The sequence below is a fragment of the Apodemus sylvaticus genome, chromosome 1 (genome assembly GCF_947179515.1).
Source record: "Apodemus sylvaticus chromosome 1, mApoSyl1.1, whole genome shotgun sequence".
Lineage (NCBI taxonomy): Eukaryota > Metazoa > Chordata > Mammalia > Rodentia > Muridae > Apodemus > Apodemus sylvaticus.
This window is the reverse complement of record NC_067472.1, coordinates 65,511,326-65,538,967: the sequence shown is the minus strand read 5'-3', so window position 1 is coordinate 65,538,967 and position 27,642 is coordinate 65,511,326. Positions and strand designations below refer to the sequence as shown.

General features: G+C 50.3%; 2 protein-coding genes across 2 annotated transcripts in view; both read left to right on the top strand.

Annotated features, from left to right (window-relative positions):
• Window positions 1–21,751, top strand: part of Kndc1 (kinase non-catalytic C-lobe domain containing 1) — a 47,353-nt gene extending 25,602 nt beyond the window's left edge. Inside the window, exons 12-30 of the mRNA XM_052174207.1 lie at window positions 514–607; window positions 1,161–1,323; window positions 1,399–2,012; window positions 2,288–2,432; window positions 3,231–3,316; window positions 4,331–4,740; window positions 9,260–9,353; window positions 9,439–9,536; window positions 9,761–9,981; window positions 10,838–10,951; window positions 11,466–11,613; window positions 11,717–11,896; window positions 12,558–12,764; window positions 13,345–13,427; window positions 13,671–13,821; window positions 18,318–18,440; window positions 18,522–18,581; window positions 19,524–19,681; window positions 21,520–21,751. Of these exons, the coding sequence (XP_052030167.1) occupies window positions 514–607; window positions 1,161–1,323; window positions 1,399–2,012; window positions 2,288–2,432; window positions 3,231–3,316; window positions 4,331–4,740; window positions 9,260–9,353; window positions 9,439–9,536; window positions 9,761–9,981; window positions 10,838–10,951; window positions 11,466–11,613; window positions 11,717–11,896; window positions 12,558–12,764; window positions 13,345–13,427; window positions 13,671–13,821; window positions 18,318–18,440; window positions 18,522–18,581; window positions 19,524–19,681; window positions 21,520–21,751 (3,381 nt within the window). The remainder of the gene's footprint in view (window positions 1–513; window positions 608–1,160; window positions 1,324–1,398; window positions 2,013–2,287; window positions 2,433–3,230; window positions 3,317–4,330; window positions 4,741–9,259; window positions 9,354–9,438; window positions 9,537–9,760; window positions 9,982–10,837; window positions 10,952–11,465; window positions 11,614–11,716; window positions 11,897–12,557; window positions 12,765–13,344; window positions 13,428–13,670; window positions 13,822–18,317; window positions 18,441–18,521; window positions 18,582–19,523; window positions 19,682–21,519) is intronic.
• Window positions 21,752–25,478: 3,727 nt separating this feature from the next.
• On the top strand, window positions 25,479–26,776 carry Utf1 (undifferentiated embryonic cell transcription factor 1). The gene is made up of 2 exons (XM_052174196.1): window positions 25,479–26,126; window positions 26,224–26,776. Exons 1-2 carry the CDS (start codon window positions 25,571–25,573, stop codon window positions 26,682–26,684), a joined length of 1,017 nt encoding a protein of 338 aa, XP_052030156.1. The 5' UTR covers window positions 25,479–25,570; the 3' UTR covers window positions 26,685–26,776.
• The last annotated feature ends 866 nt before the right edge of the window (window positions 26,777–27,642 follow it).

Below are 27,642 nucleotides of genomic sequence, written 5' to 3'. Positions count from 1 at the left end.
GGGCCCTGCTTGTCCCCTGCTGCATTGTAGGCTTACAGGGACTCTCGGGGAGGGGCAGTGAGCAGCCATCTTCCCAGCAGCTCCTGCTGAGGTGTGCTGCCAACCACTGCCAATACAAACACTTTGTCTTGAAAGACTGCCCCCTCTATGGGCTCCACACACAACCTTTGCATAGGACCTCGTTAGCACCTAACTGGGTGGGAGATCTGGAAGATGGGTATCCTGCCCTGAGGATTAAGGGTAGCAGTGGGCAGGAACACTGGGTTCTCTGGGAGGCTTTGGGGATTGCTTCTCCACTAGCTTCCCCTTCCCTAGGAATGAGAAGCTTCACCCCAGTTTCACGGAAGGCGCCTCCGTGGCTCTGAGTCCCTCTGTGCCAGCTCGCCCAAGCCACAGAAAGCTTGCACTAGGCTGGAAGCTGTGTCTGGTGGTTGTCAAGCAAATCTCCATACTATACCTCCTCCCTCAGCCCCGGTTGGTCCCAACTGACCTTTTAATGGCCTTCCACACCAGGTTCGCCCAGAGGAAGAGACCATTGGCCTCCAGAATGCCTTCTCAGTGGTTGAACTGAAACCCAGCGTGGCACCTGCTCCTGAGAGTAATCCAGGTGGGCCTACCCAAGCCTTCCTACTCATCAGCCCCCATACCCCCTAACCATAGCTGACCCCTGTCCTCCATCATAGTCCTGCCCTGAGTGGACACTTGCAACACATTTTACCCATAAAGCAGGATGATCGGGTCTAAGCATGTGGCCTTGACCTAAGCCTTATCCTCCCGCACTGAGAACCTGCAGCTGCTCTGTCCTGCAGCTGCTCTGTCCAGCCAGTCCCAGTCCTTCGTGAACACACAGCCTTGTCTGTAAGCCAGTCAGTCATCCTACTGTCTGGCTCAAGGGAGACTAGATCTCCATCTTAACAGCATCTCAGCCTCCCAGCTGTGGTGCTGTCTCCTCACAAGAGCTCTTCCAGGCACTGTCATGCACACGCCCATACACACACCTATAGGCTCCTGGGCTGAGCTTAATATAGAAGAGCCTCTGGGCATCTGCAGTGCCCACCTGTGGGACCTTAGTGTGGAGTCCTCCAAAGTATCTGCTGACCTCCCCCACTGCTTCCTCTCTCGTTTCCCTGTTTGTCCCTGCTTCTACCTGCTGTCCCTAGGCTTCCTGCAGGTCAGCAATGATACCAAGCTGGTCGCTGTCCCCGGGCCTGTGCCTGGTCTACCCCCCTGTTGCAAAGAAGCGTGTGAGCTTCCAGCAGCCTTCATCTCTGAGGCCACTCACTTTAAGCCCATAGTCCTGGCTGAGGACACAGGTATTACCAGGTGAGTGTCCCCACTCCCTGCTGGCAGAGGCCCCAGGCACAGGTGGCCCTCCTGAGTGCTCATCTCTCTCTACAGAGACCAGCTTGCCTTGTCCTCAGAGTCAAAAGAGAAACCCAAAGAGGGAAGTGGCCATCTGGACAGGGAGGGGACAAGAAAGCAGGCAGTCCTGGAACTTGTTGAGGACACTGACCTAAAGATGTCCGACCAGCTGCCACCTGACCCAGAGCTGCAGGGAGCAACTCCAGCCCCTTCTGGTGACTCAGTGCCCCACAGTTCGGCCACAGAATGTTCCTGCCCCCATAGCCCTGCTCTGGTCACCCAGCAAAAGGGATTATCAGGGACGCCCAGCTCTCCGGCCTCTTCCCTGCCCCCTGAGCACAGGCCAGATGGTCAGGGACCACTAGGCACCACTGTGCCCCCAGGGCCCACCTCAGCCAGCCAAGGCTCTCGACACCCATGCAAGCCACCCAGGGGTAAGGCTGCAGCGAGTCCAAGCAGTCCTAGGGGCCCGGATGGCCATCCTGAGAAGCCTCGGCCAGCAGACCGCAAGCTCTGTCCATCCAGTGTAGAAACCTCATCCCCGCCTAAGATGACAGCCTGCCCCTCGCTGCAGGAAGCCATGCGCCTCATCCAGGAGGAATTTGCCTTCGATGGCTACATGGACAACGGGCTAGAGGCTCTGATCATGGGTATGAACGCCACAAGGCCTACCCTGGAAGCCCAAGACAAGGGAGAGTTTGAGGGAGGCAGACCTAGTCTAGAGAGTGTCAGTATAAAGGGGACTCAGGGGACTGCACATCTGTCCTGCTGGGGTCAGTCAGGACAAACAAAGGCAGCTTCCAACTTGGAGCCAGTAACTCTTCCACTCCAAAGCTCTGAGGCGACTTCCCAGTGATCAAGTGCAAGGGAACCAGAAAGCCTTCCATGTGTAACCTGATTGACCCATCTATCCTTTGTAAACCAGGGGAGTATATTTACGCCTTGAAAGACCTCACCTTCGCCACCTTCTGTGGCGCCATATCTGAGAAGTTCTGTGACCTATATTGGGATGAGCAGCTGCTGAAGAATCTCTTCAAGGTGGTCAATGGGCCAGCCTCACCCTCTGAGAGGTAAGTATCTTTGCCCACCCTTCCCCTTCTAGCGTTCTGGGTAAACCAAGCCACCAAACCCTGTATGTAGGCTCAGTGCCTAGAGTCATCCCCTTCCCTCTGGCAGCCCCAGTACAGCCAAGGGCAACTCCACGGTGCTGCTTGTGATTGTTGCTGGTGTTCATGGCTGGGGACAGGAGCAGGAGGGGGAGGGCCACTGAGACTGTCAGTTCAACTTTGTCTTTTGTGTTTCTATGTTTTTTTTTTTTCTGAGACAGGGTTTCCTGGCTGGCCTTGAACTCACAGAGATCCACTTGCCTCTGCCTCCTGAGTGCTGGGATTAAAGGCATGTGTCACCACTGCCTGGCCCAGTTCTACTTAGCAGTAAAAATTGCAATAGGCAGCCAGGCATGGTGGCAAACATTTGTAATTCTAGTACTTTGAAGACAGGGGCAAAAGCATCACCATCGTTTGAGGCTGGATGTTTTACATATTGAGTTTCAGGTTAGCCAGGGCCACATGATATAAGACCCTAATAAAGTCAAATAAATAAATAACTACAGGCAAGTGCACTTTCCCCATCCTGTACCCAATTCCACAGCATTTCCACGGCTCTGAGAAGGATCCCTTGACTACAACCAACCTCTTTCAAGTGGCACTGTGGAGCCACTATCCATGGGGTTTCTGACACCAGGGAGACATCAGGGTGCTGTCCTACTCAATGTGCTCTGGTGATACTCCATGCTGGGACCTCTCTGCACAAGGCCTAGGTCTCATCCAAATGAGGGAGGGGGGACTGACTGATGCTCTCATTACCAGCACTTCTGAGGAGCCTGGATCCCAGCCAGAACATTCACCCAGCAGATGCTCACTGTCCAGCAAAAGGCCTTCCCTGCATGGACTTGGTAAGAGACATGGCCTGCATCATGAGATCAGGCAAGAACTATTCTCGGTGGGGTCCCCTGAACAGCTGCAGGAAGACTTCTGTTGTCAAAGACAGCCCTGTGCTGGGAGATATACAAGAAGCCCAGACTTTAGGGCATGGGCTATCAGGGGACAGTTTTCTGTCCCTTCAATAGCTGACATGGTGACTCTTCACATCTATGAAAGTAAAAGCCACTTAGACACCAGAGCTGGCCTTCTAGATTCTTAGCCAGAACAACAAATCAACTTAAAATTCAAGGATCTGGGCCTAGTGATGCACACTTTTAATATCAGTACTCAGGAGGTGCAGACAATATGATCTCTGAGAGTTCACGACCAGCCTCTCCTACATAGCAAGCTCCAGGACCACAAGGACTACATAGGGAGACCCTGTCTCCAAAAGCAAATACCTCAACAAGTAGTTTGAGGAAGGGAGGCCAGCCAGCCATGTGGTGGTCTCTAGGAACAAGTGATTACATGGGTCTGTCTACTAACTGTGATTAAGACCATGTTGGTGGCTTCATCCCTATTTAAGTAAATCAAGGGGCAGGTAAGCACGTCTTGGGCAGGAAGTCTACCTGCTCCTGATGGCCAAGGAGTCAGAAGGCTACTGGCACAGAGAGAAGCTTCTGGAGTTGGCAGAGTTCCAAGCAGTAGCCTGACAGGTTTGTATCTGGACTGTAAGTAGTGAGCAAGGTTTAGTTTTTAAATGCTCCAGATGAGCAGATGGGACCAGAGGGAACAGGTCTTTGTTGGAATCAGTTCTAGTAGAGGAGAGTCCAAGTCTCAGAGAAATCTGAAGCAGGATGAATACTTCGGGGAGCTGGTCCTGGCTAAGCCTGTCTCTTCACAAGCACCTCAGTGTTTCCTGAAGGCCCTCTCAGTTCCACCTAACACAACAGCCATGGCTGGCTAGGATCCTTGATGAGGGTGTGTGGGTTTCCTTCACAGCCTGAGGCGGAGGTGCTACCGCTGACCATTATCTTTCTTTCAAGGCAAGGAGAAGCCAACCTCGACCTGGGGTAGTGGGGGGCCCTGCTCGCCCACAGCACTATCAGATATAGACTCCGACACGCTCTCTCAGGGAAACTTTGAGGTTGGATTCCGGTCTCAGAAGTCAATAAAAGTCACACGAGAGCAGCAACCAGAGGCTGAAGTGGATGGGCAGCCAGGTCCAAGCCAGGAGTCAACCAGCAATGCCTCAGACACAGTGGCCCGGCTAGCTAGATCGGAGGATGGTGGTCCAGCTGTGTACCCAGGTGCAGCTGATTTCCAGAACTGCAGCCCTGGCTGGTCCAGTGCCTTCTATGAGGCTGACTGCTTTGGAGCCGATGTCTACAACTACGTGAAGGATCTGGAGAGGCAGAAGGCCAATGGGCACACAGAACTGGAAGCCCAGAGTCCGGTGAGTCCAGGGAACCTACCCATTGTGTGTTGGGAGGGCATTTGTAGCCTTAGGAACACCATGAGCAAGGATGCTTTTTTCAGGCAAGACCTTCAGGCCACTTAGGCCCTGACAGGCCAATGACAGGACTCTGACAAAAAGGCTTTCCAGAAGGTGTCCATTCTCAATATTCTTCCACTCTGGAGGGCCCAGCTCCCTTTAGCTTATATTAGAGGTTCTACAATGTGGGTACATGTTTTCACAGCTGGGAAGCAGAGAGTGACTTTTCTTTCCTGTTAGCTGTGCCTGTGGGTCCCAGATGACAGTAGTCAGGGGTCACTTGGTCTTTGTGAGCATGCTGAGTATTGGGTTAAATCTACCACACATGGCTGCAGGTGCAGGAATCTCTTCCCCTATGGGATCTTAACCCCTAGGTGAGAGAAAACACCAGAAGTATCATGCCTGCAGCAAGTTTAGGCTGGACATGGTGTTAGTGGGGTCAGCAAGGGTTTCTCTGGCAGGTGGCACTAGGAAAAGACAAGGCTCTTCCCTGGTTAATGGGAAGAAAGCAGTCCTGACTTTAGCAGTCAAGGCTAGCCAGCGTAGTATACAGAACTCTAACAGTTCTGGAGGTGCTGCACATGCAGGTAGGCCCACTGCTGGGAGGGGGAGGGGAGCAGCCTTAGCATGGATGTGTATGGCGTATGCGAGCTGCAGGCACCTCCACACTTCAGACAGGCAGCCACTGCCACGCCAGCATTCTGGCCTAGGTCTAGTCAAATAGGCCTTGCTTTGGGCATTTAGGGGAGTGCTGGGTTTCAGTTTATCGTTATCTTCTTTTTTTAAAAAAAGAATGATTTGTTTATTTTATATGTATAAGTACATTGTAGCTGTATTCAGACACACCAGAAAAGGGCATCAGATCACTTTACAATGGTTGTGAGCCACCATGTGGTTGCTGGGAATTGAACTCAAGACTTCTAGAAGAACAGTCAGTGTTCGTAACCGCTGAGCCATCTCTCCAGCCCCCTATAGGCATCTTCTTTTTGTCTATCGTTCCTGGTGACTCTGCTTCCCTCTGGTGGTTGATACACTCACACACACAAACACACACAGACACACACATATACACTATGCACTATGCATGTGCACACACACATACATATATACCTAACTAAACCCTTCCTGATTAAATTATTCCTCAAATCATTCTTTTCTTCCTCTAAGAAACCAATCTTCTAAGTTTTATAACAAATTCAGGGTCAAATCTCGCCATAGGCAAAAGTTAAACTTACACTGCCCTTTCTTTTCTTTTCTTTTTTTGAAAGATTTATTTATTTATTTTATGTATTCACCATTGCTCTCTTCAGTCACCCCAGAAGAGGGCATCAGACCCCATCACAGATGGTTGTGAGCCACCATGTGGTTGCTGGGAATTGAACTCAGGACCTCTGGAAGAGCAGTGAGTTCTCTTAACCACTGAGCCATCTCTCCAGCCCCAACCACCCTTTCTTCTTAACTTAGATTTTGTGACAGAGTCAGCCAGTGCATCTACCAGAGGATGAGTGTCACAGGGAGGCCAACACTGTTATCTTCTCCATCATCCTATATGCTGAGTGAATTTTAGGTCATGTACACTTCTCTAAAATCATTTAAAACAGGGGCTGGAGAGATGGCTCAGCGGTTAAGAGCACTGACTGCTCTCCCGAAGGTCCTGAGTTCAAATCCCAGCAACCACATGGTGGCTCACAACCATCTGTAATGAGTTCTGAAACCTCTTCTGGAGTGTCTGAAGACAGCTACAGTGTACTTACATATAATAAATAAATAAATCTTTAAAAAAAAAAAAGAGTGAAGGACCTACAGGGGCAGCTGCTAGTCTGTCAGACCAGACCCCCCCCCAAAAAAAATCATTTAAAACAGTACTCTATTTAAAAACAAAACTCGATCTGATTACCACTGAGTATCAAGCAAAGTGGTTCTGACAAATGTCAAACTAACTACAACCCGACACCAACTTTAATGAGTTCATAAGAGCCTGATTCCCTAATGCCTCAGTGCTCACAACCTGACCCCAGAAGGGTACCAGGATCACAACAGTATATGAGCAGACAGCTGTAGAGACCCTCAGATCTCAGGCCCCATTCAAACCAACAGACAGCAGATCACAGCTTCCAGCATATTGAACCAGCTATCCTAGATATTGACCCCCTATTGACTAGCTATCCTAGATATGCACTGTCCTCAGGAGAGCCTCCAGCCACAGGTAGCTAGCTGCTGACCACTCAAACGGTGGCCCATGTGACTGAGGACTTGACATTTCCCTCTTAGTTGCCTTTACTAATCTAGACATCCTCAGATATCGAGTGGATCCATGTAGGAAGCCCGAGGACAGGGCAAGTGTTCCATACTGCATCCCAAGCCTGGCTCTAATTCCTGATGGCAAGGAGAAACTGGCCAGCTGTCCATCCAGTGGAAGCCAGATTTGAAGCCAAATGTGTGATGGCAGAGCCCAGACTCTTCCCCCAGGAGCTGACATGGGACAGCAGTGTCCCAGCAGTCTGGGACAGCATCGCACTGGCTTCTTCATCGAGTACTAGCCATGAGTGGAGACCTTGTATAGTTCAAGTCTGTTTTCTCTAGTTTCTTTCTGGGGATCCACACCCTGTCTGTAGTGAGCTGGAACAGAACCCAAAAGTCTAAAGCTTCACAGTGAGACTGCAGCTGCCTAGCCAACCTCCACAGTGGATTCTCAAAGCAAGATTTGGAGGTTCACCTGCACAGTAAAGAAATTCACATGGCTGGGCTTCTTTAAGCATAACTTAAAAAGAAAGACACAGCCTCCCAACCCTGTCTGCGGCTTGACTATGGATGTGGTGTGACCAGCTACGTCCTGCCCTTGCCACCCAACCTTCCCTGCCCTGATGGACATAGCCCCCAGAATAATGAACAAAATTCACTGTAAGAAGTAAAGAAGGGAGGCAGCGTCTCAGGTGAGCATGCGGTGCACACTTGTAACTGCGACACAGGAAAGCTAAGACAGGAAGACCTTGAGTTCAAGGACAGACTGGACTTCACAATGAATTGTACACCAGCCTAAGAGACATAATGAGGAGGGCAGTGGTGGCGCACACCTTTAATTCCAGCACTTGAGAGGCAGAGGCAGGCAGATTTCTGAGTTCGAGGCCAGCGTGGTCTACAGAGTGAGTTCCAGGACAGCCAAGGCTATACAGAGAAACCCTGTCTCAAAAAAAAAAAAAAAAAAAGAAAAGAAAAGAAAAGAAAAGAAAAAGAAAAAAAGAGAAAAAAAGAAATACTGTAGCCTATGTGTTCAAATAGGCAGCAGACACCAGAACTGCAGCTCATTCTCATGAGGTGCAGGGACATGGTGACCACATATCCAAGCCCCCTGTCCATAAGATCATCTCTGTGTCCCCCTGACAAGGGCAGGGCCCTGGAGAGGGGCTCCCATTGGCCAGAGTAGAAAGGCAGTCTACACTGAGCCTGTACTAGCCAGGGAGACTAGAGGCAGTTAGAGGGGCTTTCCGGCTATACTTACAGGGCCTGCCTTTGCTTACTGAATAAGCCTTTGTATTTGTAGATCCCGATTCTGCAGCTGATCCCCAAAACAGGGAAGCCACAAAAAGGTTTGCCCCTGGCCCTTCTGAGATGGAGTCTAGAGAACTCTCCAGAAGCAACCAGGTGGGGCCAACCTGGTGGATGAGGGGAGGGATACCTCAGGAAACAGACACACCTTAAGACTGCACCACATCTTAGGTCAGGGGTTCTCAACCTTCCTAATGCTGCGACCCTTTAATACAGTTCCTCATGTTGTGGTGCCTCTCCTGACTATAGAATTACTTCATTGCCACTTTATAACTATAATTCTGCTACCGTTATAAAGTTTAATACAAATATCTGATGTGCAGGATATCTGATGCACAACCCCTGTCCTGTGAAAGTGTCGATTGAACCCCAATGGAGTTGTGACCCACAGGTTGAGAACCGCTCCCTTAAGGAGACTGGGCAGGGGGCTGGAGAGATGGCTCAGCGGTTAAGGGCACTGACTACTCTTCCAAAGGTCCTGAGTTCAAATCCCAGCAACACATGGTGGCTCACAATTATCTGTAATGAGATCTGACGCCCTCTTCTGGTGTGTCTGAAGATAGCTACAGTGTACTTACATACAATAAATAAATAAACCTTTTAAAAAAAAGATATTGGGCATAAGGATCTTCACTGTGCCTCCCCTTTCGGCAGTCAGGCCATGGGCACTGGCAGAGTCTGGCATCCTTGAGGGATTGAGTGCTTGTTTTGAGGTGAACCCCTGGAGCCCACTCCTGAGGTGTTCCCTCATTCATTTCCTCTGCCCTTCTTATGCCAGCCAAACGGCTCGGGCCCTAACACACACCTGTACCTCCCGTGGCCGCTCAGGCAGCTCGCTGGGCAGATGCGCCTGCTGTATCTACATCTTGTATAGAAGGCAAGTGGTTCCTGAGCCTACAGTTGCTCAAGCTTCACATGTTGTGCTTCTTCTTAGGAGCTGGAGCAGCAGCTCATGATAGAGAAGAGAAACTACAGGAAGACCCTAAAGTTTTACCAGAAACTCTTACAGAAGGAAAAACGGAACAAAGGTAACACCGTACAGCTAGCTACCTGCCACAAACGAGGTGCTTTGTGCCTCCTGAGTACCATGTGCTGACTCTGCTCTGCCTACAGGCTCTGAGGTAAGGACCATGTTGTCTAAACTCCGAGGACAGCTAGATGAAATGAAATCCAAGGTGCAGTTCCTGGGCCTGGTCAAGAAATACCTCCAGGCAAGTAGTTGTCTATCCTTCCCTAATTCCAGAATGAGAACCGGGCCTCAGATGGGGTTTCTTCAGTCATTGATTCACAGGAATCGAGACACATTAGGTCATGCCCATGGGCCCTATGTAAGGGGTCAAAGTACTGAGAATCCCTGCCATTCCTGGGTCAGTAGCAAAGTGACCCACAGACACGCACACAGTGGTCAGCCATAATTCGCTTCCTTTCCCCACAGGTCATGTATGCAGAGCGCTGGGGGCTGGAGCCCTGTGCTCTGCCAGTGATTGTGAACATCGCAGCAGCTCCCTGTGACACACTGGATTTCAGCCCCCTGGATGAGTCTTCTTCCCTCATCTTCTATAACGTCAACAAGCACCCGTGCAGCGGCCGGCAGAAGAAGGCTCGCATCCTCCAGGCTGGCACACCCCTGGGACTCATGGCCTACCTCTACTCCAGGTGTGTCAGGTGCACCCAAAGGACTCTCTCACCCTGATATACAAGATTTTAAGAACACGGAGAAAAGCAAGGAAAGCTTTGTCTGATGTGGGCTGTGCAATTATTTAGAGACTTGCTGGAATTTAGTCTTGTGTGTGTTAGTTTCCACTTACTGCATGGCCAAGCTGCTAGTCAGAGCAGTCTGTCACATCCCCCAGAAGACCCCCTCTAGCCCTGGTACTGGGTCACAGGGTGTGGCCAAGCAGCACTGTGGGAGAGCCTGGGCCAGGCTTCTAGGTTGACATACCATCTTCAGGAGCCTCTAAGGTACCACCTGGATCCAAATCACTAATCAAATAATGTCATAATGGACACAGAGTACTGCCTGTATTATTTCTATGGCCTCTGTCTCCCTGAGTGTGAGCACTGCTTTGGTAACAGCCTGAGAACCAAGGGCTGCACTGCTTGCCCCATGTCAGGAAGAGTCCTCAGATCCTGTTAGTGTCCCCTGCATGAGGCTTTCTGGGGAGTACCTGCCCTGGATAGGGATGTTCAGTGAGATGTGACAAACTCACATGCACATATACACGTACACAGTGAGAAGCTGCACACACACTGAGAAGCTGCACACACACACATGCACACACACACACATACACACAATAAGAAGCTACACACACACACTGAGAAGCTGCACACACACATGCACACACACATACACACAATAAGAAGCCACACACACTGAGAAGTTGCAGTACACATACATATTCACATATGCACTTAGAATCACAGGCACACTCACTCACTGCTGGGCAAGGCTGCAGGTAGGGTCCAAGCTGGCCTAGGCCCAAGGCCCAATACCACATTCTACCCTCAGTGATGCTTTCCTCGAGGGCTACGTGCAGCAGTTTCTCTACACTTTCCGGTACTTTTGCACACCGCACGACTTCCTGCACTTCCTCCTGGACCGCATCAGCAGCACCCTGTCCAGGTACCACTGCATGAGCTCCTGGCCAATAGCGGTGGGATTTGGGGGCACTTTATTTAGCCTTGGAAGGGCTCTGACAGGTTACAGGTGAAGTGTCCCTGGGAAAGGTCAGGGCAAGATAGCAGGACTGAGGGATCATGGGTAAAGGAACCCAGCTGGGAAGGACAGCTAGGGTCTTTGTGCTAGAGTGGGGAAGAACACTGGAAGGGCCCTTACTGCTTACTTCCTTAAGAAAGCAGGGGGTAGCAGAGGCCCAAGCAAGAAGACAAGCGAGAGATGAGCTCACTAGCCTGGCAAGAATAGGCCAAATGGAAAGAAGCCAGTGAACCCTATAGCTTGTTTCTATAGGGCACCCTGGCCAGCAGATTGGGGTAGGAGTGGGGGACTCAGATTGGGACCCAGAGAGAGTGATGGTGAGCATGAGCGGAGTACTCTGTCCTCCACCGTCATCACTTGGACCCCCCCTGTCCTCCTCACCCTTCACATGCCCATGCTGAGCCTTGCCATCTGCCTCCAGGGCTCACCAGGATCCTACCTCGACCTTTTCCAAGATCTACAGGCGGAGCCTCTGTGTCCTGCAGGCCTGGGTGGAAGACTGCTACACCGTGGATTTCATAAGAAACGCGGGGCTGCTGGGACAGCTGGAGGACTTCATCTCTTCCAAGGTGAAAGCTGTGCTGGCTAACCTGGTCAGCCTCCTGGGCTCTGGCAGAGAAAACCACTGCCTTGTCCCAGGAACAACAGTTGACAACCCTTGCTTCTGCCTAGATCCTGCCTCTAGATGGCACTGCCGAGCACCTGCTGGCCCTCTTAGAGGTGGGCACTGAGCGGCGGGCTGACAATGCCTCTCGAGGTACAGACCTAGAGGACCCTAAGGAGGCAGAGGAGGACACCAGACCCTTTAATGCCCTCTGCAAGAGGCTTTCAGAGGATGGCATCACCCGGAAGGTGGGAACCTGACCTGGGGAAGGTTTCTCTAGGCAGTAGTGCATTCTGGGAGACATAGCATGTGCATGTGTAGAGATGCACGCACAGCTATCCACATATACATATATGCAGAAACAAAACATGCATGTACACATACCCAATGAAGACATGCACTTGTGCATATATAGAAATGCACTTTTAGATATGTGTTCTGTGTGTGTGTGTGTGTGTGTGTGTCTGTCTCTCTCTCTCTCTCATGCACATAAGTGCTCCTTATTCATGACCTAGGCATTTCCCTACTGGGCTGGCACTTCCTGCCCCGTGGAAGGAAAATCATGGACTAGCAGGGTTCACTCTATCCTAGCCAGAGTGCTACTGTAATTCCCTCAATTTACCTTCCTGATACCCAGGGCAGAGACCTGAGTAGAAGAAGCCACTGGGGGTCAGTGAATGATCTTTCCAAAATTACAAGAAGATAGCGTAAAGTCTAAGCAAAGTGCATGGGTGATCTGCCCAAGTGATCAGGACAAGTGTCCTGCCAACAAGCCTCGACGGAAGGCACTTACCCTCTGGCTTTACTTGAACCAGTCTGAAGAGTCCTAGGTTGGACCAGTCTATCCTTTCCCTGCCACATCTAGCCTGACCTACTCATCCTTGAGGGCAGCACCTGTCATATTTGCAGAGTTTCTCCTGGAGGCTGCCTCGGGGCAACGGGCTAGTGCTGCCACATCATAAGGAGCGCCAGTACACCATTGCATCAGCTCTGCCTAAGCCGTGCTTCTTCGAAGACTTCTATGGCCCCTATGCCAAAGCCAGTGAGAAAGGTCCTTACTTCTTGACAGAGTACAGCACCAACCAGCTCTTCACTCAGCTGACACTGCTGCAGCAGGTGTGTAAGAGCCAGGAAACCAGGAAGGGGACACAGAGCTCTACATTTGGGCCAGCTGCTAGTGTCGTGGTGTGGGCTCAGGGATGCTCTGGTGCTGACATCAGCAGATGCTCCATAGAGGGAAAGATGGAAGGACCCGGTTGCTGGGTGCACAAGTTCTGTCTTTAAAGTAGAGAGACCCAACCCAGAAGGATTCTCCTCTCCAGATACGCAGGGCACACAGAACATCATGCACTGTGCATCCACCTGCCAATAGGTCCTCATATTCTTACCCAGCCCTGGGCACTGATCAACTACTCTCTCTGTTCCTGTCCTCAGCACAGAGCCCCAGGCAGGTCCTACCCAGGTCTGTCATGAGTCAGGTGACAGCACTGGGTGATCCTTGTAACTATCATCAGACCTTAACAGTGTGACAAACCCTGCACCTAGTGAGCTCTCCAAACCCTGCCATGACAACTTCGCAGGTTGATCTGTGGTTGCACAGATGACTTCAAACTACTGGAGGCCTCTTTGGGACACTGTCTTGGACATCCGGCCTTTGGCAACAGTGGGCTGACTATCTGCTTTTTGTCTCTGACAGGAATTGTTTCAAAAGTGCCACCCTGTCCACTTCCTAAATTCACGAGCCCTGGGTGTCATGGACAAAAGTGCAGCCATTCCCAAGTGAGTGTCCACTCCTGCAGGTGACCCTGGGACCCTTGGCTTTGAAGGTTGTTGGGAGGGCCTGGGGAGAGGGGATTCTCCAAAGGGCTCCAGGGATGTTCCTGGTTGAAGGGAGACACTTGGCTCTCCTGCTGAGGGAAGATGCTTTGGCTTCCTCCATCTACACAGAAGCCCCACAGCCCCAGGGCTTGGCAGGACGAATTCTCATACCCCTAGGTGACATGTACTATATTTTTCTTCCAGAGCCAGCTCTTCTGAGTCTCATTCTGCCAAAACCTGCAGTCTGTTCCTACCCAATTACGTCCAGGACAAATATCTGCTACAGCTCTTAAGAAACGCAGATGATGTCAGCACCTGGGTGGCTGCTGAAATTGTGACCAGTCATACCTCCAAGGTAGATATCTCCGGCTCTGAGGTTGAAATGAATTACAGGGTTCTGTATGGTAGGGCCCATGTGAGACCACAATCAGTCTCTTCTCTGGGTGCAGGAAATCACACTATGACTTTGTGTCTCAGCGCCATAGTCAACCCAAGGCAATATGGAAAGAGCGAAGTGATTACATCTAACACTGAGTGCACGGTAGTCACAGCCCATCTTGATACTGTCTCCTCTTTCTACCAAGACTGATCCAGATCTGTGGACCTCTTGAAAAGCAGGATGTATGAAACCTCCACCAGAGCACTATACAGTCTCTTATATGCACACAGTCACGCACTCAGTTCTTTTTACACACATAATCCTTTATACAGGGTCCCTCACAACATATAGTCACACAAAGGGGGCTGGGAGGGCAGGAAGGGAGAAAGAGAAAAGGAAACTGTCTCATGGACGCAAATCTCAGTTCTTCACACACACAGTCCACAAAGTTCTTTGCAACTGGTCACGTGCAACACACACAGTCCTTCGTACCCTCACAGTCCCTTGTACACTGTTCTTTACACAGCTGTCAGCTTCCCTGGAACTCTAGCAGAATGCCTGACGTAAACAAGTGGAAAGGAGGAACAACTTATTTTGTGTATAGCTCTGGAGATTTCAGTCCATCATGGTAGGGCTGGCATGACAGAGCAGCTCACAAAGGGGGACAAGACATAAAGCACAGACAAGGCTGGGCGGTGGTGGTGTATGCCTTTAGTCCCAGCACTTGGGAGACAGAGGCAGGCAGATTTCTGAGTTTGAGAGCAGCCTGATCTAGAGAGTGAGTTCCAGAACAGCCAGGGCTATACAGAGAAACCCTGTCTCAAAACAAAACAAAACAAAGCAGAGACAAGAAGGAGCCAAAACAAGACACATCCTTCAAAGACATGCCTTCACAGCCTAGCACATCCTTCCACAGTTCGTCAAACTGTTCCTATTTTGAATCCATCAGTGGAATAAACCATTCGTTAGACTAGAGTCCTCGCACTCTAATGGCCAATAGAAATGGAAATATAGAGATAAGTTTTATGAACTGAGGTGTTCCTCAGTCCAATCTGGTCAGCAATAGGATTAACCATCCAATAGATAGTCTCTCACCCATGCAATCCTCATACAGATCTTTCACACACACCACAGGGCTCTTACACAACAAGTTCCCACACTAACTCCCTAGTGCACAGTTGTTCACACTCATTTCCTCACCTAGCTCCTCACACACAGTCCATCACAGTCCCTTACATTCATATAGTCCTTCATCGTATTCCTTCATACCCACAGACTCCCAAACATAAACTTCTTCTCACATAGTTCCCCACAAGCACATAACTGTTCCTCACATGTGTCCATTCCCCTACTCAGTTTCTCTCACGCATACTCCCTCACTCTGAGTCCAGTCACAATACACACCTATCACCATGCTGTCTTGTCCCATCTTTCCCTGGGTCTATTCACGGGATTCTTTGTCCCCCTGAGCTGCCCTGCTTGTACTAAGGCAGTGATCTTCCTAGCTAAACAGGGAGCCACTATTCCTCCCAGGCAGATCTCACACTGCAGGCTCTCAGCCAGCTTGTGGGAGTCTAATATTTTGCTCAGTACCTGGTCAAGGTCAAGGCCTAGCATTTGCAGGCCTAATCCCAGTTCCCCTTTAAGTCCTATGGGCCTTGAGCTAGACTGGGTATGACCCAGACTGCTCACAGGCAGGTCCTGGCAGCCTGAAAGGGACTGTCTTAGTTAGTGTTTTTATCACTGGAACAAAACATCATGACCAAAGAGCAAGTTGGTGAGAAAGGGGCTTATTTATCTTACACTTCCTTATCACTGTTCATAATTGAAGGAGTCAGGACAGGAGCTCAAGCAGGGCCGGAACCTGCAGGCAGAAGCCGATGCAGAGGCTATGGAGGGGTGCTGCTTACTGGCTTGCTCATCATGGCTTGTTCAGTCTGCTTTCTTATAGAGCCCAGGATCACCAGCCCACAGGTGGCACCACCCACAAAGGACTGGGCCCTTCCCCATCAATCATGAACTAAGAAAATGCTGTACAAGTCTGCCCACAGTCCAATCTTGGGCAACCATTTTCTCAATGGAGGTTTCCTCCTGTCAGATGACTACAGTTTGTGTCAAGTTGACCTAAATCTAGCCAGCACAGTGACCATAGACTTCCACGATAGGGTCAGTACCTCCTTCCAGGTTGCCACCCAGGAAGAGCCAATATCCGCAGCTTCTCAAGACAGACTCCTTCCAATCCTGAAGGTCTGCACCCTTACCCAGGTCTCTAATTTAATCCCTTAGGTCAATACAAGGTGGGATCGAGTGGGTTCCTTCCCACACAGACAGACAGACAGACAGACAGACAGACAGACAGACAGAAGGGTTGACTGGGCATGCTCTGTCTAGGCAATGCAGATCTTTTCCTCTTCAGTAGGAAAAGTGGAGACCTCAAACTGAGTAGGCACCCATCACCACCAGGACCACAGCTCCCTTAAAGATAATTCAACCCCGCCGGGCGGTGGTGACACACCCCTTTAACCCCAGCACTCTGGGAGACAGAGGCAGGCGGATCTCTGAGTTTGAGGCCAGCCTGGTCTACAGAGTGAGTTCCAGGACAGCCAGGGCTACACAGAGAGACCCTGTCTCGAAAAAAACCAAATCCAAAAAAAAAAAAAGATAATTCAACCCCAATGGTCAGGGATCCCCCAGCATGAAACTCACACTATCTATACAAATCCACCATCCATATTTCTGCCAAGGCACAGCAGCAGAAGACTTGGGCTACCCAGTTTGCTATGATGCTCTGAGCATCACCTGTGTCATTAAAATGTGTCAAGGGCTGGGTATGGTGGTGTATGCCTTTTATCCTAGCATTAGAGAGCAGAGGTAAGAGGATCTCTATGAGTTTAATGCCAGTATGATCTATATAACAAGTTCTACTACAGCCAGAGATGCCTAGAGAGACCCTGGAGAAGGAGAGAAAGAGAAAGAGAAAGAGAGAGAGAGAGAGAGAGAGAGAGAGAGAGAGAGAGAGAGAGAGAGAGAGAGAAAGCCAGACAGTGGTGGCACACACCTTTAATCCCAGCACTAGGGAGGCAGAGGCAGGTGGATTTCTGAGTTGGAGGCCAGCCTGGTCTCCAGAGTGAGTTCCAGGACAGCCAGGGCTATATAGAGAAACCCTGTCTCAAAAAAAAAAAAAAAAAAGAAGAAGAAGAAGGAAGGAAGGAAGGAAGGAAGGAAGGAAGGAAGGAAGGAAGGAAGGAAGGAAGGGAGGGAGGGAGGGAGGGAGGGAGGGAGGGAGGGAGGGAGGGAGGGAAGGAAGGAAGGAGGGAAGGAGAGGGAGAGAGAGGAAGAAAGGAAGGAAGGAAAGAAGGAAGGGAAGGGAAGGAAAAGGAAAAGGAAAAGGAAAAAAGTCATGTCGCCAACAAGGTCCACTGTGATGTACAAAGGCCAGAAGAAAAATGATAAAAATTATTTCACAGAGCCAGGCAGTGGTGGTGCACGCTTGTAATCCCAGCACTCTGGGAGGCACAGGCAGATGGATTTCTGAGTTCGAGGCAAGCCTGGTCTACAGAGTGAGTTCCAGGATAGCCAGGGTTACACAGAGAAACCCTGTCTCGAAAAAAACAAATTTAAAAAACCAAAAAAAAAAAAAAAAAAAAAAAAAAGAAGAAGAAGAAGGAAGGATCAGTGTTCAGCAATGAATCAGGAAATCTCACTGGGAGACACGACCCTAAGAGCCATAGGCTGCACATATCCTTTCCACCAGTGAGCTTGTCACATTTTAAAATACATATTGTATTGATGTTTTGCATTTTCCTTTCTGTGGTGCCAAAACCCTCCCAAGACCGAGTCTTACACCTGTGAACTGATAGTCCCAGAGCATTGTTGAAACATGTGCAGTACAGTGGAGTCAACCAAAGGCACTGGGAGTAATTTAGATGTTGTTCTGGGAGTTCAGGGAGCTCAGGGGCTATCTCAAGCTATCACATAAGACAGTCATCCCAAGCTACTCACAGGGAATACTCTGGAGCTCTGCATCTACCTGCCACCTTCTTTCTTTCTTTCTTTCTTTCTTTCTTTCTTTCTTTTTTTTTTTTTTTTTTTTTTTTTTTTTTTTTTTTTTTTTGGTTTTTCGAGACAGGGTTTCTCTGTGTAGCCCTGTCCTGGAACTCACTCTGTAGACCAGGCTGGTCTCGAACTCAGAAATCCGCCTGCCTCTGCCTCCCAAATGCTGGGATTAAAGGTGTGTGCCACCACTGCCCGGCTGCCACTTTCTTTTTGAACAAGTAAGGCTCAGGGCCTTGAGGATCAGCTATTCCAACGGGTCTCAGTTGTCTTGTCTGGTTTTATCTGCTTTGGTTATGTTGGTCCCTGGGACCCATGCTTACTGCCCGTTGCAAGCTTGCACCGGCTGAGCTCTACCACTGAGCTGCACTCTCCCCGTTTGTCTTTACAGACACTTGAGCACCATTTTCTCATTTCAGCTGCAGGTGAACTTGCTGTCCAAATTCCTGCTGATTGCAAAATCTTGCTACGAACAGAGGAACTTTGCAACGGCCATGCAAATCCTGGGCGGGCTGGAGCACCTAGCCGTGAGGCAGTCCCCTGTGCGTCACGTGGGACTCAGGGGCTAAGGGTACGGGCAAGCCCACAGGGCCACACTTCTCTCACCAGTGCTTCCTTCTCAGGCCTGGAGAATCTTGCCTGCAAAGATTGCTGAGGTCATGGAAGAGCTGAAAGCTGTGGAGGTTTGTACAAGTTCTTTGAAGTGCTTGCCCTGAATAACTTGCTTCACACGTCTTAGGGGACACATAACAGGCTCATATCGGAGAATCATAAACACACAGGCTGGGCATGGTGGCACACATCAATAATCCCAGAGCTCAGGAAGCAGAGGCAAACATATCTCTGTGAATTCAAGGCCAGTCTTGTCCACATAGAGTTCTAGGCCCGCCACAGCTACCAAGTGAGACTCTGGCTCAGGGCTGCAGAGCACAGAAACCATGTCGCTGGTATCTGGCCTGACTTGTTTGACTTGTTTACTGGTTTGACTTCTCCCAGCCCAGGCGACAAGGTGTCCTTGAGAAGAGATATAGGTATACAGTCAGATCCTGGATTGGGACAAGAGAGAGACTGGTCCCAGTGGTTCAGAGGTGACTTCATGAGTTGACAAACCGGAAACACAGACTAAATGATTGTGTATTTCCCAGTGAGGCAGCAGGAGCCTCACAGACATTAGCCTGAAGCAGATAACTCTGAGTAGCTAGCTACAACCTGTGCTGTCCCAGAGCTCAAAGCCCAGTCTCAACTCTCAAGGATCAGGAGAGAACTGATATATAATCTCTGTATACATATGCTCAGGACCTGCAGTAGCTCATGCATTTGGGAAGGGTGGCCGGTCATCTGACTCTTCTGGAATCAGAAGTCAGGAACTGCCTGTTTGAGTGGTTCTGTGGTTATCAGTTTGCTGTGGCAGTAAGCTTACAAGGTCTGGGATTTTGACCTGCAATCCAGGAACCGCAGGCTCACTTTGGACTAGCTATTCAGTGAGGTATTAGGCAACTCTCATGCCCTAGAAGGAAAGGCAGAGACAGGCAGGCGGACCTCTGAGATAATTACCACCTGTCCCTCCCCCATCACTCTTCCCATCCCTTCCCCCACCCCCTTCACTTTCCCCGCTGATCCTCCAGGTATTCCTGAAGAGTGACAGCCTGTGCCTGATGGAAGGACGGCGCTTCCGGGCCCAGCCTACCCTACCCTCTGCCCACCTGCTGGCCATGCACATCCAGCAGCTAGAGACAGGAGGTTTCACCATGACTAACGGAGCCCATAGGTGGAGTAAGCTGAGGTAAGGGGACGCTCTCCTGCCTAGCAGAGCCCACAAATTGACTAAGCTGAGGAGTAAGGGCTTCATTGTGGAGTAGGGGCTTCATTATGACCAAAGCAGTCCACAGATAAAATCAGCAGAGATAAGGAAGCAGCTCCCAGTCCAATTAGTCCCAAAGGTGAGCACTTTCAATGGTATGTCACCTCTAGTCTGTCTCCCCTCCTTACCTTTTCTTTGGCTTCCTCTGCCCAGAGCCATCCACATGGCCCCAGCCAGTAGCTAAGTTCCCTATCTTCTTTCTCCTCTCCTCCCCCAAGTCCCCCGGCCCATCTCATTGTCTACAGTAATTAGAGAAGGGCCTTGTTGGGTAGATGAGTCCTGGGGGGGGGGGTCTTGAAAATAATGGCCACAACCAGCCCCAGTGCGAGATTCCTGCCCCCTCTGTGTGTGTGTGTGTGTGTGTGTGTGTGTGTGTGTGTGTACACATGCATATGGGGCCCAAGGTCAGCTTTAAGCTTGATTTCTTAGGAGCCACTCACCTTGTGTTTTGAGACAGGATTTCTCAGTGGGACCTGAGGCTCACTGTAGATTAGGCTGGTTGGCCAGCAAGACCCAGAATTCTGAATAGCCAGCTCCATCTCCCCAGCACAAGACTGCAAGTGCTTGCCATCACATCTGGCATTTTTATTTACATGGATGCTAGGGATCAACTCAGGTTCTCATGCTCGCATAGCAAGCGCTTTACCAGCTGAGCTCTCTAGCCAGTCCCAGGATCCCCTTTTTAGATAGCCACCTACTTTTAAAAAATTAAAATTAAAATTAAAAAAAATAACCAGATATAGTGGCTCATGCCTTTAGTCCCAGCACATGGGAGGTAGAGGCAGGTGGATCTCTATGAGTTCGAAGCCACCCTGGTATACAAATCTAGTCCAAGCCGGGCAGTGGTGGCTCAAGCCTGTAATCACAGCACTTGGGAGGCAGAGGCAGGTGGATTTCTCAATTCGAGACCAGCCTGGTCTACAGAGTGAGTTCCAGGACAGCCAGGGCTACACAGAGAAACCCTGTCTCGAAAAACCAAAAAAAAAAAAAAAAAAAAAAAAAAAAAAAAAGCAAAAACAAAAACAAATCCTGTCCAAGACAGCAAAGGGCTAGTTACAAAGAAACCCTGTCTCGAAAAACCAAAAAGAAAGAAAGGAAAGAAGGAAGGAATAAAATTCACTAAACATACATGCTTACTGCAGTAGAAAAGAAGGTTATGTTGGCAAAAAAGGAAATTAAACACTGGAGGGAATGCGGCAAAAGAGAGTGAAGAACTCTCTTCGGTTTTCATAACTTTGTGTATGCACAGACATTGCTTTTGAAAGAACAAAAGTAAGGAGCCTACTATTCTTCAGTTCAGATGGACAGGCCTGTCTGCAGGTCTGTTATCCCCCAAGCAGGAGTAAGGCTTTCTGTGTTCTTCTTCGGTGCCCAGTAACCACCAGAGGTGTGTCTACCTGTGTGTTAACTGAGACGAGAGTTCCCAGTATGCTGAGCCAGAAGCCCCCAAGCAGACCTAAAGCAATCAGCATAGATTTGGGAGGGTTTGTTTTTCTGCGTAGAAGACCTCAACGGAAGCAACCTTGGGTTTGAATATTTACTTTGAAAAACTTGGGTTTTTGAATATTTATGCAGCGGGTGCAGGGCCCTGGTATAAAGCATGTTCTTACGAGTGAGTACAGAAAACCCCATCCTTCCTGCCCTTTGGGAAAGGTTTGAAATAGTTTGAGACATTGCAAAGAAGACATTAGGGTAAGCTGACCAAGGAGCTTTGTAACCTATGCCAACTGACTAACGAACCTTTTCTTTCCCCACAAAAGAAACATCGCCAAGGTGGCAAGCCAGGTGCACGCGTTCCAGGAGAACCCCTACACATTCAACCCCGACCCCAAGCTACAGGCCCACCTCAAGCAAAGGATTGCACGCTTTAGCGGGGCTGATGTTTCCATCTTAGCAGCAGACAACAGAGCCAACTTCCACCAGATCCCAGGAGAAAAACACTCCCGGAAGATCCAAGACAAACTGAGGAGAATGAAAGCCACATTCCAGTAGGCAGGGGCTCCACCTGGGTACGGAACAGAAACAGGACCAAGCTGAGGAAGATGGGTTGAGTGGAAGGAACCCCCGAGGGCCGCTGGTGGAACCTCAGGCACACTGAGTGCCCTTAGGGAAGGCAGTTTTTACTTCCCAGAAAGAAATGGAAATTGTAAGGGACTAGCCTGAGGTCATATGGAAGGCGGAGCCAACTCTAACCTAACCCTATCCCCAAGGCAGGGTGGGCACAGCATTCAATGGACCTGTTTCTGCTAGAATTTAGAAATCAAATTAAAAAACGAAAAGGGAATAGATTCAGCTATCCCCAGAGCTTTGGACCTTCTTAGACCATGGCTCCCATTTATTTATCCTTGACCTCTCCAAAACCCAACCCATAACCCACATCTGACTCCAAAAGAGCCCAAACTTTGCTGCTTGCTGACCGGTGTTTTTGTTTCCACTCAGCAAGAAGGACCAAAACTGTCTTTTGCACTCAGCAGCTCCAAGGGTCTGGAACCTTCCACTGGAGCCCAAGATTTCTAGCAGCCTGTCTTGGCCACGTTTATAAAACCATCCCATCCTCAGCCTATCCTGCCAAGTCGTCTGGTCTTCTTAGTCCCCAGAGAGCAGGGAGAAGCAGCCTCTGTCCCAGCTGGGCCTTCCGCCTTAGCTGTTGACCCTCCCCGTAGCCTGTTGTTGCTCTCCACCCCCAGCTTAGAACAGTTGCAGTAGACAGGGATGCTGGACAGAGGCTCCGCCCCCTAGGAAAGGGGAAAGAACGCTGCGCACTCACAGCAGCGCCAATGCAGGTTCGCCTTCCTGGGACCTCTGGGAGCAAAGTCCCTCTTTACTGTCTCGTGGGCCCCAGAAGCCGCGGCCTACCAGCCTTCAGCAGCTGCGCATGCGCACACCCGTCCACTGTGTTCCCTTGGCTCTTTGCACACCACTAGCGCTTTGTTAGTCGGACAAAGATGTGAGTCAAAGTGCTGCCTTAGTGGCATCAGACATCTCGATTTCTGGATTTTCAACAGGTGGCGCTGGGCTTTAGCTCACTGGGAAGAGGTCTGGCCAGAAGGGCTGGGGATAAGATGGAGAACAGCAGGTGGGAAAAACTGTTCGGACTCCTTAGGCGGCTGGCAACAACCTAATCCCAGCCTGCCACAAGACCAAGACTGTTCTGTATTTTAGAAGGAGAGATTTTGTAGTGAAGCAGCTAGTGGTATTTCTAGGAAGCCGTGACTTGTGACCAAATGCTGGATTTTTAATACTGAGAGGTGATTCCTCACATGAATTCGCTGGAGACACCAGACCCTGCTTACACTGGATGTAAGTGGGACTGAGAGTCCTGGCCGTTGCATATGCAACGTACTGTTTTGGGACTTTTCTATAAGGATTATGTTCTGTTGATCAACGCCTACATTTTCAGATTTTGTATCTAGTGCAGGAGGTGTGCAGCGCAACCCAGCATTCCGATGGTGCTGACGGACTGCGTGGGGAGTGAGCAGGCTTTGTGGCTTCAGCGCTGTTTGCATGGCACTCTGATGTCACGAGGTACAGATTTCTAAATAAAGTAATTTCTACCAAGCTCCTGTCACATGGTCCACTTGGCAGACTTCAAAAGCAGCGCCCACTCTGAAGCTAAAGTCTTTCTTGGCTGGGCAAGGGCACCTCACCTAGGGTCTCCAAGTACCTCAACAGGAAGTAAGCCCAGCTTAGGGCTGAAAGCCAGACTTCCAGTCATACCGCACTCTGCATGGCATTCACATTACCACGGGGACTAGGTCTGGCAGACTCTCACCTCTAATGCATCTGTCCTCTCTAAAACCAAGACTCTGATGACCACAGCACATTTTCCCACAGCACCAACGGCAGAGAGGGGAGGGGAGGGTTGCCCTGCTGTGATCTGTCCCCCCCCAACCAGTTTCTACTGACAAGACAGAACTGGCTGGTTCCCTTGGGACTTCTCCTGAGACCCCAGTGTCTCAGAGACATGAAGGGGGTGGGGAGTGGATTACATCTCAGCGTACTCATTCCGGACACAGGAAAAATAATGACAATAGAGCTCCCTGCCTGGTGATGATAAAAACCTTTTTAAAAAGGGGACAATGAAGCCGGGTGGTGGTGGCGCACACCTGTAATCCCAGCACTTGGGAGGCAGAGGCAGGCGGATTTCTGAGTTTGAGGCCAGCCTGGTCTACAGAGTGAGTTCCAGGACAGCTAGGGCTACACAGAGAAACCCTGTCTCAAAAACACCAAAGAAAGAAAGAAAGAAAGAAAGAAAGAAAGAAAGAAAGAAAGAAAGAAAGAAGGAAGGAAGGAAGGAAGGAAGGAAGGAAGGAAGGAAGGAAGGAAGGAAGGAAAGAAAGAAAGAAAGAAAGAAAGAAAGAAAGAAAGAAAGAAAGAAAGAAAGAAAGAAAGGAAGAAAGGAAGAAAGAAAGAAAGAAAGAAAACAAAAAGGGACAACGAGTGGCCCTCAATGCTCAGTGAACCTCACCTCTCAGATCCTGTACGGAGCCTGGCTTAGTCCTGAGCAATGCATCTGAGGGAAGCCGCCAACACAGATGGAGTTTAACTACTCTAAGACCACTAGACTGAGAGTAAACTCAAGAAGACCACATGGTGTGTTGAATGGACAAACAGGTCCTACCACCCCCAGCCACCTAACCCCAGAGCCACTAGATACCATCACAGGGAGCTTGAATCGGGTGATAAAAAACCTTGAAAACAACAGGCTCTAACCCAGAATACTGTCCCCAGGAAGCTAGGCTTGTTATAGCAAGTAGAGGTGACCCTGGCCGGCCCCAGGCATGAGGAACACAGCCAGTGGTCCTTGGTCTTTGTTCAAGTCCCTAGTCAGAAATCACTAATGGAACAGCCACTAATCTTTGCTGCTGCATTGTCTTTGGTCCCACAGCAGGAGATCACTATGATACCAGAGACAAGATGGCCGACTGGTACTTCTGTTGACTTCACTGATCTTTGTAAAACTAGGCTTGTATAGCTAGCCCATGGATACTAGGGACTTTATATGATGCTTCTTTTTCTTGTCTTAACTACATTGGCCAAGAATTCTACACTAAGACTAACTTTGAGCATCTTTTTCCTAGTCTTAATCTTGAGGGAAGAGGTGATATTTTGCCACCTATGTTAATAGATACATTTTACAACACTAGAAAGATTCCTTTTTGTAGCATGTGTGAACTAAGATTCCAACCCAGAAGCCATTCATTGATCACTATCAAATCTAGCACCCAAATGCCTCCTTAACTAGATTAGGAAATCAGATCAAACACCTATCCATCTTCCAAAGCCCATAGCCAGATGAGAGTGGAGAGGATGATCGTACTAATTACATGTATAAACAACTCATTCTGGTGCATTAGCCACAAAACGTGCCAGAGTTTTGTGTTTCTGGAGCTTTTCATGGGCTGTTTATGGGTAGTAATTAATGGACATCGCACAAATATTTAAAAACAAAACAAAACAAAACGAGCTGACTCCTATCTGTCCTCTTCACTCGATCTTATTATGTTGTACCTTAATTAAATGGTTTTTTTTAATTAAAAATTTTTTTATACTTTCTGTTTTGTGCAACAGGGCAAAACTGTTCTCAGGGCCTGGGTCCCTAAGGAAAGGGCTAGAATAAGCAACGCACAGGCCAAGAGGAACTAGGCAGGCGAGAGGGCGGGGCGACTAGACGTGGGAGGGTCGCACCGACTAGGTTCAGACGCAGAGGGCGGTGCGGGGTCCTTAGAGCGTGTGTGGGCGGCTCTGGAGCAGCCCTCCTCTCTGGTGAGGCCACGCCTCGGAGTACACGCACCTTTACCTGGCTCAGGGATGCTGCTTCGTCCCAGGAGGTTACCCGCTTTTTCTCCGCCGTCGCCAGCTAGCCCCGACGCTGAGCTGCGGCCGGCCGGGGAGGTCCCGGGAACTACGTCTGATGCCTTCGCTACTTCGGGCGCGATGGCGGAACCCGACTCGCCCAAGGCTCCTGTGTCCCCGGGCTCGGCGCAGCGCACGCCCTGGAGTGACCGAGAGACGGAGCTACTTCTGGGCACGCTGCTGCAGCCGGCCATGTGGCGCGCACTACTGCTGGACCGCCGGCAGTCTCTGCCCACCTACCGCCGCGTGTCCGCCGCACTGGCCCGTCAGCAAGTTCGGCGTACGCCCGCTCAGTGCCGCCGTCGCTACAAGTTCCTCAAGGACAAACTCCGAGACTCCCAGGGCCAGCCGTCGGGACCCTTCGATGACCAGATCCGCCAACTCATGGGGCTGTTGGGTGACGATGGGCCACCAAGGGTCCGCCGCCGCTCTACTGGCCCTGGACGTCCCCAGCGCCGCGGCCGCGCTTCCCTCTCCGCGTTAGCACCCGCACCCACACCGGTGGGGCAAGGTAGGAGCAGCCATGTGGGCAAGAACGGTCTGGGTCTCCTGGGGAGGGGCGGAGCCTTGGGATGGGATTCCGTAAGTTCCGCGCGTTTCTCTCGTAGAAGCTGAGCTACCTTTGGCTGCGGAGAATGCGGAGCCAGCTCCTGCGCTCAGATTCAGCTCTTCCATTGCGAAGTCTGCAGGTGTCCACCGCATTACCAGCTCCCCTCCTCTTACGGCCACCTACACTCAGCCTCCTGAGCCGGGCCATACCCTCGAATCCTCCCCGACCCCAACCCCCGACCACGACGTGGAGAACCCGAATGAGCCTTCTGGCCTTTCCCAGGGCCGTGCTTCCCCGCAGGTTGCTCCCCAGTCGTTGAATTCCGCATTGCTGCAGACCTTGACGCACTTGGGCGACATCTCAACAGTTCTGGGCCCTCTGCGCGACCAGCTGTCGACCCTGAACCAGCACGTGGAGCATCTACGAGGTTCCTTCGACCAAACCGTTTCTCTGGCTGTGGGGTTCATTCTGGGCAGTGCAGCCTCCGAGCGGGGCATCCTTGGGGACTTGCGGCAATAAAGCTTTGTTATCAGTCCTCTGCAAAAACGAATCCCCCCCCCCAGTCTGCCTCGACCCCAGTTACTGTTCCCATCCCCACCCCAAACTTAGGTTCTTACCAAAATAAAGATTGTGTTTTCTACTTAATCCTGTGAATGAGTTCATACTCCAGGTCTCGGTAAGAATGGACCCCTGAGGGTTGACGCTAAAAGGCGCAGCCCCTCTCCCTACAGTTGTGCATCTTCTCGGTGAAGATTTGGCGAAGTGGTATACAGTTGTTACCTGATGTTTGGGGCACCTGATGTGTGGAACCCCTCCACTGGTCAGCAGTGAGTGAAGCCCAGGGGCTGACTGCAGTAAGGTAGGTGGATGGCCGGTAGGGTAAGAAGTGGAAGGACCTCTCTCAAGGACTTATACTATTGAGTAAAACATCCTTAAAGTCCTTGCCTATCCTGGGTCAAAGTCAATTTGAATACTCTGGTCCTCGAAAACCAGAATAGTCAGAACTGTTTCTTCGAAGACTTCCCCCGGAGGTGTCAGGTTTATAGAGAGAGGCTGGGGCCTGGGTATCAACAACTCCAAAGGACATAGCAAAGCCCAGCTGCCCTGTTAGAATTTTCAAAACTGAAATTCCAAGGTCCTCAGGGACTAGAGTCAGAGTGGGGGAGGGCTTGGGTGGTGCAGTTAGAGGAAAGGAAGCGGCTGCCGGCACTTCACTAGCATAACAATGCCGGCTCAGACTGAGGCTCCGTTTTACAAATTCTGGGCCCATCCGGCCCGTACAGCTAACCCAAAGACTAAGGCAGTCTTGGTTAAGGGAAGTCCTGAGGAGTTTTTCCAGGTGGTCCCAAGGTCACAGTTCCACCCCCTTCTGAAGCCTTGGAATAGACCTTTAAGCACTGACTTGTGGTGTGGGTCTCCAGCCAGGTCCTTGGACCCCTTCTGTGAGAGACAAACTTGGAGAGGATCCCACTGTACA

Bases quoted from the DNA above. Each gene is read 5' to 3' on its own strand.
- Utf1 (XM_052174196.1), top strand. From the start codon at position 25,571: ATGCTGCTTCGTCCCAGGAGGTTACCCGCTTTTTCTCCGCCGTCGCCA. The intron at 26,127-26,223 runs GTAGGAGCAGCC...TTTCTCTCGTAG, and splicing joins ACCCACACCGGTGGGGCAAG to AAGCTGAGCTACCTTTGGCT.